The 11,175-nt window shown below is 39.2% G+C and overlaps 1 protein-coding gene across 1 annotated transcript in view; it reads left to right on the top strand.

The window, feature by feature from the left end:
* MAML1 (mastermind-like 1 (Drosophila)) overlaps positions 1 to 11,175 on the top strand; it is a 39,896-nt gene that overhangs the window by 507 nt on the left and 28,214 nt on the right. The window contains exon 2 of the mRNA XM_004693675.2: positions 1 to 62. Coding sequence (XP_004693732.1) covers positions 1 to 62 — 62 coding nt within the window. The remainder of the gene's footprint in view (positions 63 to 11,175) is intronic.

Raw genomic sequence — 11,175 nt, 5'->3', positions numbered from 1 at the left:
CGCCCGCTCCGGCCCCGCGCCTGGACGCCGCCGACGGCCCCGAACACGGTCGCCCGGTCGCGGTGAGTAGGGCGCGGGGAGCAGCCCTTTTCCCGGAGATGGTGCCCCGACGCCGGGAACCCCTCGGGTCTGACTCGAGGAAGTCTAACATGGCAGGAGCCGAGCGGTTGTCATCTGCGGGAAATGGCACTGTGGCATTACTTTGGGAAGTGACACTGTGGCACTGCTTTGGGAAAACATGACTGTAAGGACTTTACATGAAGGCTGGGGAGTCTGGCGAGTCTGGCGAACGGTAGCTGGGAGGTTTTCTTCCAGACTTGATTTCGAAGTCTTGAGAACTTTATTTTGGAGATGACCGACTTGAGTGTTGCCTGTGACTAGTCTCACACTGCATATTGGGCCCCAGCCCTTTGCCGGCTTAAATATGGAAATAGTCGACCTCCAGTTGTCCAGCTTAAACTTCTGAATGGGAAATCCAGGCAGCTCTGAGAATAGGCAAAAAGCGTGCATAAGAGGATTCCTTGTTTGGGCAGCCCTGAAATTTGTGAAGTTGTGATTTCAGTAATACTCTGGATAACTCCACCCTTACTTTATAAGACAGTTTAAAAATCTCATGCTATTAGAGAGGACGTTAACCAATTATGTTTTTTGAATTCTCGGTAGACATTGAGGAAATTTGTTGGTTAGAGGTTTTCCTCTCTGAAACTGATTCATAAAGGGAAACAAGGTTTTTTGTTGTTTTGTTGGTAATTAAAATTTTAAAACGATGTTACCAGTTTTTCCCTTAGTATTTAATTCATGTTTGTCACCTCTCATGTAGGCTATTGCAGTACTCTGCCTGACTATTCTTTAGCATTTCATCTTCTTCCCCTTTCGGCTTTACATGCTATGTCCCCCACATATCCCATGCTCGAGTTTAATTATTTTCCTTATTATCACCCAAACTGGAGAGTCTGGCTGCTGACCTAGAAGACCAAATACTTTAGGTTTCATTGTCTATTGTATCTAGTCAGGTCTTCTCCTCACTTTCTTTCACCTGTCAACTGGAAATGTCTACGATACTTATCCTCAATATTCTTAGGTGACTTCAAAGATAGAAGAATGTCTGTGAGAAGCTTTCTGAAACGGAAAGCCTGCTTACAGGGCCTTCTCCCCACCCTGCTGTCCTTCAGGTGGGACTCCTCTTCGTCTTAAAAGCTAGGTTCTAACCACCTAGTCTATAGCAATGAGCATTGCTTCCTGTGTTAGAACATCTATGAATGGTATTACCTGCACTCTGTACTTTTACTGACTGTTTACAGACTACTTGAAGGTCCTGTCTTGCCAACTAGGCTAAGCTCTGGGAGGCAGGGAGGGGGCTAGACTCAGAGTCCAGTACACCTCTTAGGTCCTCATCATGTGTTTGTTGAGTGGTTTATATTAAACTTGATAGTACTTTACTCAGCAGTCTAACCTGGTATGTGTTAACCTTAAAAAGCAAAATGACTTCACTTAATTAGTTGCCCTTACTAACTACTTATGTTGTATGGAAAGACTAAGAATAGTGGGTACTCATTCCAATTTAAATAATGAAAGTGCATCCATAAAAATTTTCTTTTACACACCAGTAGTTGCCTTGAACTCCCCTGGAAGTTAGATTAGTAGGATTCCATTTGTTTAACTGAAAGAGAATAAATAATTTAAATCCTGACTTCCTGGAGAGAAATTGGGCTTGGCATTTCAATAAAGTCTGAGTATATTAGAACTTGAATCTGGCTTGTCAGTCATTCTTTGTGCTATTGGAACCTGATCAACAGAGTCATGTTAAATTGATGTCTTATCACATTAAACCTTGACCCATGGATTTCATGAGTGAAAGTACTCTTCCACCTCCCTACTAGGAAGAAGGACCTTTTTCACTTACAATCTCCTAGTAAATCTTTGGTGGCGGAATGGGGTCATAGGAATGGAAGATGAGTATCATTAAGAGAGCAGTGGTTCCTACGTTTTTCGTGGCTCCTTCAGTTCAGAGGAGAGCGCACAAGTTTGCCCTTAGAGATAGGAGGAAGTGTCCCTTAGTCATTGTTATTTTTGACAATTCTATATGTATTTGACCTAATTGATATTCCTTAGGTAATATTATTCATTGAATTTTTTCCAAATGTGTTGCAGTACTGTTAGGCAGCTGATTCATCACCAAGCCATTTCTTTGTACAGCTGAGAAGGAATCAGATTTGCTAATACATTTTCTCTGAAGGTTTTTTTTTCTCTTTTCTTAGAATATCCCAGAACAGCAGTCTTAACCAATACTTGCTTTAGTCTGTTAGAGATGGATCACAAACAGTACTTCATATTTCTTTCTATTTCCATTTTCAAGGAGTGACTTCATTAGGTGTGTTTTTTATTACTGTATGTGCTCTTTAGAAATCAGATAGTTTTCGACTATAAGATTAACTTTTATTAGAAATGCTAAATTACAGAGAATTATCTACCCTCTTTATATAAACATTCATTCTGTCATGAAAAAGTCTTACTTGACCACTTTCTTTTAGTCAAATGCTATAAGAGTTTATGCACTGCCCCTTTTATCCATTGTTGTCATTTACATTTTTGCTGCTTACTCCTAAGTGGTTGTGAAAGTTCACAAGCAGTTTGACAGTTGTAAGCCAGTCATTCATGGAAATTGCCTCTGCTTCTTTGTTTAGGTATGTGAAATTTCTCTATCGCTTTTCTTTGTACATTAATTTAGGATTTTAGAGAAAAGCTATATAAACATTACAAAGCGAACTTGCATATTCCACTTAGATCTTATCCATTGTTGCTTTTGTGCCACTTACTTGCTTATCATTTGTACATACTGTCCTTTCTGCTCCTGTTTTTTTGTCTTTTTTTTTCTCTGCAACACATGCAAGTATACAGCACATTTTATGATCCTATAGCCCCAAACATGCCACTGTATACTTTACAAGAGTTTAAAAAAGATGTCTTTTTTTTCCTTAAATAATATAATAGCTTATTTTTACATAATTTTGTGCCTTTTTCCATCTCAGTTGTAATCCCCGTGGACTTCCCACCGCCAATTCACCCATGTGCCATCACCACAGTCCAGTGCACTCCATCCACTCCCCTCCCCCCATTTTTTACCCCAGTCCCCTCTCCACCCCTGTAAACTGTCTCTGGTATATAATATAGTTGTTCATTATTATTTCCTCCCCTGGTCCTTTACATTCCTGCTATGAGTGAAACCATCTGGTCTTTTCCCTTTTCTTTCTGGCTTATTTCACTAAGCATGAACCCTTCCATCTCCATTCATGTTGCTGCAAAAGGCATGAGTTTATCTTTTTTGATTGCTGAGTAATATTCCATTGTGTATATGTACCACAAAGGATATTTTAATAATGACTTTGTAAATTGAATGTACATAAGAATATGCAAGTAAGTTGTTTCTAGGAAGTAGATATTTCTGAATGTAAAACTTTGTACTGTAACTGTGTAGGATTGTTTGAGAAAACATAACCAATGAGACTTTAGGCACCCATTTCTTTCTGTGGCCTCCAAACCTTGTCCTAGTATCCTCATTTTTTCTTCACTATCTCCATTCTCCTGGGGTTCTTCCCTTAAGTTAGAAAGCATGAGCAAATATTCTGTTCTCTGTCTTTTCTCACAATAGAATAGTTTTCCATCATTTTTCTTCCCTTTGTCCTTTCCACTTGAAATTCCCATTTATTCATTTATTTATTTATTTTTAAAGATATATTTATTTATGCATACAGACCAGAGGTGCAGGGGTGGTGAGAGGATTCACCAGAGACAGAGTGGGGAGCAGAACAGGCAGATGGACAAAGTATACTGCTGAGGGGAGCAGTGGGTGGGCAGGTCAGGAGAGGTCTGCTGGGCCATGTGGGTCACCTCTGGGGTGGGCAGGGATTGAACTCATGCTGAAGAGACCCTAGCTTCTTAGTGCTGTGCTTTAACCCGCTGCACCACCAGGGAGGGCTCCCATTTACTCATTTAATCCACTATAATCTGCTTCCTACCTCTCTTTCTTTTCTAAAGTTGTCTCCTTGAAGGACACCAAAGATGGAATTGCCAAATTCTTACTCATCGTTCTTCTTCACTACCTCATTAAGGCTCTTTCTCTAGCTTCTACTCACCTGATTTTCTTTTCAGAGTTTTGGTTTTTGATCTGTTTTCTTTCAGCTTCCCCTTATTAATTCATGTAACAGATATTTATGTACTTAACTGTGGCCAGAGTACCACAGATAATGTGATACTAAATGACTTAGAGTAGCAGTTTAAGATGAGACACTTAATTTGGTAAGTGGAGAGCAACAGTCAACTGAAAGTCTTAGGAAAGAACATTCCAATTAGAGACATCAGAGAGGAGGTCACTGTGGCCAGAACAGCATGGCAGGCAGCTAGCTGGTAGAAAGGTAGATGAGCAAGGACCAGATCAAGTGCAGTGGGACACAGTAGTGAGCTTTTAAGCAGAAACATGATATGACTTAACTTTTTTTTTTTAAAGATTTATTAATTTATGCATACAGTAACTGGGGTAGAGGCCAGAGGTGTGGGAGTGAGTGAATTCACCGGAGACATAGTGGGAAGCACAACATACATGGCTGAGGGAGCAGTGGGAGAGACAGGAGAGGTCTGCTGCGCCATGTGTGTCACCTCCCTGGGTGGGATCAATCTCATGCTGTAGTTTCATAGTGCTGTGCTTTTTAAGTTGAACCACCTGGGAGGGCCCGACTTAACTTTTTTTTTTTTTCCGACTTAACATTTTTTAAAGATTATTGTGGTACTAGGTGGAGGGTGCTTATGTTTGGTGTGGGCAGAGTGGATACAGTTAAGACTTTTGCAGTAATCTGGACTGGAGCTGGTAGTAGTAGTAGGTAAGGAGAGGAAGAGATGGATTCTGGACAATACCTACACTCATCATGGAGTCTTTCACGAATTCATCTGTCACCTGTAATAATAACATGCTCTAGATCTCTCCTCCAAAGTTCATATCTGTATTTTCAACTGTCTGCTGGGCATTTTTACCTTGATTTCCCGTATATTCCATTATTCCTTCTGAGTATTTCCTGGTCCAGTCATCCTAAATAGAAACCTGGTATTACCAACTCCTTTGCTCACTTCCAGCTTTCAGTGGTCATTTGTTCATCCAATATTGAGCCCCTGCAGAGAGCCAATCTTAAACTGGGTCATAAGATTCTAACCAGATGATTTCCCCAAAGGGTGTTCAGTGGAACACTAATTTCATGGATTGTTAGAGGAGTTCTAGAGCTCAATAAGTTTGGGAGGTGTTGTAATAAACAAATTTAAAAAGTTTCATTTATTTTTTGACATTTCTAAGCCTTTAATATTGTTAATGTGCATGGGGACTTGGGCTTTTATCAAGTAGCATCTAATACGTTGATACCTTTAGGAAACTGAACAAACACATAGTTATTATAGTGAGTAGTTCTCTGAATTTGAAGTTTAAAGTGCCAGCAGCTAGAAAATGAAGCTGGAAAGAAACCTCACTGGAGACTGATGTTTGGAATAAATAACTTTGAAACATTGTGAACCCTGTCATACATTTTTATGTTCACATCTAGAACTTTTCATACTAAATTTTTTAAGCTTATCAAAAATTATAATGTATTTATTGTGATGATTCAATTATATACTGTTACTTTAACTCAACTTATGTATAAAATAACATATATAGCATAGATCCTTATATATGCTATAGATATTTAATGTGAAATATTGTAAAAAAGAAAAATGGGCAGAATACTATTTATAGTTAGAGGAGATGTAACTTGAAGAGAATAATAAATATTAACATTAAAAATAGTTATATCGGGCCCTCCCTGGTGCACAGTGTGTTAATGCATAGCACTAAGAAGCTAAAGCCACTTGAGCATGGGTTTTATCCCCAGCCAGGCAGCTGATCCACATGGCAAGGCAGACCTCTCCTGACCTGCTCACTGCTCCCCTCAGCAGTGTATTCGTCAGTTGGCCTGTTCTGCTCTCCACTCTGTCTCTGGTAAACCCTCCCACTCCTTGCACCTCTGGCCTGTACCCTAGTTCTGTATGCATAAATAATACATCTTTTTAAAAAAAAGTTGCCTGGTAAAATCTCAATGTACGTGTTTTCTCTTTTAAAGTTGATTTTATTTTTTTTTAGGTCTTGGGTGTTATATCTATTTCGTATTTCAATAAGTTGAGCTATAGTGATTTTATAGGCAATAAATAAAATGCACTATAAATTTTTATAAATAGTTATTAAGCAAAACAGTATACATTTTTTAGAATTGGGTCCCTTAATGAGAGTCACATCTGGGACTTTCCCCTTCTCAATTTGTACTTATAATCATGGGTGAATAGATTTACTTGTTGACAACTTGTTTTCCTATTTTGTTTTTAATAACTTTAAACCTGTGAAATCCTTGTCCATATAATTATAAAAGGTAGGAAGAAATTTAATTATGTTATTCAATTTTTGAAACTTCATCATATGCCAAAAATCACAGTGATGTGTCATTAATTTACCAATTATCTGATCACCTGGTTAGCTACAACCTCAATTTTATTTTTTTTTTAAATTGATTTATTCATGCATACAGAACTGGGGTACAGGCCAGAGGTGTAGGGGTGGTTAGAGGATTCACCAGAGGCAGAGCGGGGAGCAGAATATGCTGACTGACGAAGTACATTGCCGAGGGGAGCAGCTGGCGGGTCAGGAGAGGTCTGTTGCGCCATGTGGGTCACCTCTGGAGCCGGCAGGGATCGAACTCATGCTGAAGTGGCTTTAGCTTCTTAGTGCTGAACTTTAAACCACTGTGCTACCTGGAAGGGCCCTACAACCTCAGTTTTACTGAAAGTAAAGATTTGAAAACCATCTGACTTATGTAAAGGTTAATTTAGTTATTAGTCATTAAGCAATATAACAAAAAGCTTGATCAAATCTTATTTGATTATTGATTATAATCAATACCTCTTTCAATTAGAGGTATATACAACCTAGTATGCTCAAAATTGCTTGGGAAAATCAAAATTCTGTTCATACAGTACACCATACACAGGATTTTTCTTTTTATTGAGGTAACATTAGTTTACAACACTGTATATGTTCCAGGAGTACATTTTCTAACCTCACCAACTACATGTATCTCATCATACCCCATCACTATCCAGTTGGGCCCCTACTCATTCCCTCCCCTTGCCTTTCCTCCTGTAACCATCATTCTGCTGACAGTATACAGTTTGTTTGCCTTTTTAAAGAATCCACTAATGATTGAAATCATGTATTTTTCTTCTATCTTATTTCACTTAGCACAATCCCCTGAAGTTCCATCCATATTGTCACAATGGCAAGATTTCATTTTTCAAAGCAGTTTTTTTTTTAAAGATTTATTTATTTATTCATACAGAACTGGGGTACAGGCCAGAGGCTCAGGGGCGGTGAGAGGCTTCACCAGAGACAGAGCGGGGAGCAGAACAGGCAGATCGACAAAGTACACTGCTGAGGGGAGCAACGGGCGGGTTAGGAGAGGTCTGCCACGCCATGTGGTCTCCTCCGGGGCAGGCGGGGATCGAACTCATGCTGAAGTGGCTTTAGCTTCTTGGTGCTGTGCTTTAACCCGCTGCGCCACCAGGGAGGGCCATTCAAAGCAATATTTTATGATTAAATACCTTCATCAAAGCTTGGAGCTATGACTAGAACTTATTTAATGTATAGATAGTACCTGCCTTGTAATCTAATTGGCATAGCTCTGTGACTACCACGTCACTTCTGATTTCTAAAGGAGTAAAGAGGGTAAAGAGGGTAAAGAGTATGGATCCATGTCTTGAATTTTGCTGCATTAAATGTTGTGCATTGCCCTCATTTTTCATACCCATGCTTTCTCTACTTTTACATTGTTTGATTACTTGATGATGTAAGAGTGATGTCCTTAAACAAGAAATACTGTCACTCCTGTATACTGTCCATTCTACAGTATATCTGAATTTAGAGTATCTCAACTCATGGCCAAACTTAGGCATTCAATGTTCAAGCCCTTATGATCAGTAGAAAACTGTTTTGCCTGGCAGAGGTGAAAATCAGGACTACTCTAGCATACATTTAACATAACCGATCAGCATCATGGAGCAATGTATCATTGGGATAGTATCTGGCACTGTGGTTTTGAAACTTATTCAGGACACTCCAAGGTCCCTAAAATACTTTAAATGTAGTTCTTTGAAAATTTCTCTTAATTCCTTCACAAGAAAGCATTTCTCAGTCTCAATGTTTCACACCTTACTATTCAGAACGCTGCTCTTAAGTCATCTCTTCCAGGGTTCCTTTCCTGAGTCAACTTGTCAAACTGCAGGAGGCACTTAAGGTCTGTCAGAACAAGTTCAGTGAGCTTTCTTATTTTAGTCTATGTGTTGCTCTTCAGTAGCAACTTGAGAACAAGACCTAGACTCTCACAACAGAATTGGCACATATTTGGCAAGTCAGCAAGTGTTTGTTGTGGGGAGAGCTCTAAACTGAGAGTTTAAAAGTTGTTTTGAGGATGGGATCATTTCAGAAGTGGAGTTGATGTAGAGGAAAGTGGACTCTGACCTGTATTCCTATGTTCATGGCAGCATTGTTCACAGTCGCCAAAAAATGGAAGCAACTTAAGTGTCCATCAACAGGATGAATAGGTAAAGAAAATATGTTGTTTCTGTACAATGGAATATTGTTCCACTTTAAAAAGGAAGGAAATCCTGTCATATGCTAAAACATGGGTGAACCTTGAGGACGTTATTTTAAGTGAAATAAGCCACTTGTAAAATGACATACCACATGAGTATATGAGTTATTTAAAATAGTCAAACCCTAAGAAACAGAAAATATAAATATGATGGTGGTTTCTGGGAACTAAAGGGGAAGGGAAGCCAGTTGTTCAGTTGATATAAAGCTTCAGTTTTGCAAGGTGAAGTTCAAGAGGTTTGTTGCACAGTGTACATACAGTTAATACAATCACATACTTAAACAGGTTAAGATGGTAAATTTTATGGTAAAAAGATTTGATTGCAAGACCGAAACTATGATTTTATAAACCTGGAGATTTTTCTAACAGTATTGATTTTTCTAACAAAGGCACATCAGTGAAGTTAGAGACTGGACTTGTTTTGAAGTCAAAGATGCTGTCTATGATTCTCTGCATAAACATAAAAGAATAAAAAGTTCTCCACTATAATAGTATTTTTATTGCTGTATAGTTATGAATAAAATCTATTAAATTAACAACAGCAACAAAAAGATACTTGGCCTTGTACCTAAAGAAAGGATGGACACTGCATGTATAAGAGGTGGAGCTGTTTGTGGGCTAGGAATCACATTGTTATTGGAGGCAGTAACAATTTTGCCTTAAAGTTGTATGACATTGGGCATTTATTCTCTGCTCCAAGTTCTTCACCTGTAAAAGATATTAAGGAAGAAAAGCTAATAAGAAACCAAAAATTGTTATACTGAGTTGTTGCATCACCAACACAGCAAATGATAAAGAAGAGAAACAGGATCATGGAGTAGCTGTAGGATGCAGGATGCTGCTCGATGCAGCATCTTGGCCTTTTTATTGGCACACAGAAGGTGCGTCAAACTGAACACCAGACTTTGGGCTTCAGGTCAGGTGAGTATACAACGGACTCCTACCCATAGTTCCAGTCTTATTAGCAAGGTGTTCCATTGATCAGTCCCTGGGCTGAAAGCATATCAGTATTGCCCCAGGACAATCAAGCATCCTGTCCCTCTCCTGTCTAACCTGAAAGGAGCCTTCTGTGCTATACCCACACTAAATGAAAAGTCCATTCTTGCACAGGACCTGAAGAATGTGATTTAAAATATATACATGTATATATTTTTTACATCATTGTTCATTTTTGTACATTGTTTGCTTTCTTTTCTCAAATGTAGTGCCCATAGAATTTCTACTACCAGTTCATCTTGCTCCATCACCGTCGCCCCTTGTGCTCTTCCTGTACTCATTTTCATCCTTCTCTTCCTTCCACCCCTGCAGAATGTCTGATTTATAGTTGACTATTTATTGTTGTTTTGTTCTGTTGTGGTTTTATTGTTACATTTTTCCCCCTGATCCCTTATTGGTTTCCCTATATTCCTCTTATAAGTGAAACCAACCAGTATTTTTCTTTTTCCTTCTGAGTTATTTCACTGAGCATAACCCCTCCTATCTCTATACATATTGCTGCAAATGGCAAGCGTTTATCTTTTTTTTTTTTTTAAGATTTATTTATATCTACAAGAACTGGGTTGTAGGTCAGAGTTGAGGCAGGTGAGAGTACTCACCAGAGGCAGTGGGGAGCAGAACTGGCAGATATACTGAAATACACTGCTGAGGGGAACTGGGGTCAGGAGAGGTCTGCCTCGCCATGTGGGTCACCCTCTTGGCTGGGGATTGAACTCGTGCTGCAGTGGTTGGAAGTACTACACTTCCCATTGTGCCACCAGGAAGGGCCCAGAGTTTATCTTTTTTGATTGCTGAAGGAATGTGATTCTTGGGAGGAAAATAAGGTAGTTTCTTTAAAACCAAAAGACCAAAACCATCTCTTTTGTCCCTGGGAAAGCACAGTCTCTGCTACTAGTTGCCTAAAGGTGTCAGAACCTCACTACAGAGGAAGTCCTGGGCTGGCTGCAAGCGGCCTTCTGGATTCTGCCTGTAGCTGCTTCAGTTACTTCTGTGTCTTATAACTGTGTCTTATATCTGTGTCTGGATTGTGGCATTCAGCCATGTGGTCTTTATATGAGTAGCCCAGTCAGGTCGGAGGAAAATTTTAAAAGGACAAGACTCTTTAAATGTACTGGTGTTTAGTCAGCCCAGCACTCTTACATGGTAGGTAATAGAATGTCCAAGTTTACATGTAGAGAAACTCACAGGTTAACTTGCCAAGGTTGCCAGCTAATTGGTAGAACCAGCATCCAAATTCTAATACCAAAGTTCTCTATCTACTGTGCCGTTTAGTATCTGCAGAGGAGATCATAGATGGGAAAAAGCTTTATAAAAATTAGGGTTTTGTTTTGTTTTGTTTTGTTTTAAGAAAAACACTGCTGGCTAATATATTATTATGATTATTATTATTTTTTTTAAAGATTTATTTATTTGTACATACAGAACTGGGGTACAGGCCAGAGGCTCAGGGGCGGTGAGAGGCTTC

This window comes from Condylura cristata, unplaced genomic scaffold (genome assembly GCF_000260355.1).
Source record: "Condylura cristata isolate star-nosed mole 26May11 unplaced genomic scaffold, ConCri1.0 scaffold00040, whole genome shotgun sequence".
In the NCBI taxonomy this organism is placed as follows: domain Eukaryota; kingdom Metazoa; phylum Chordata; class Mammalia; order Eulipotyphla; family Talpidae; genus Condylura; species Condylura cristata.
The sequence above is the reverse complement of the archived record's forward strand: the minus strand, read 5'-3'. Positions and strand labels throughout refer to the sequence as shown.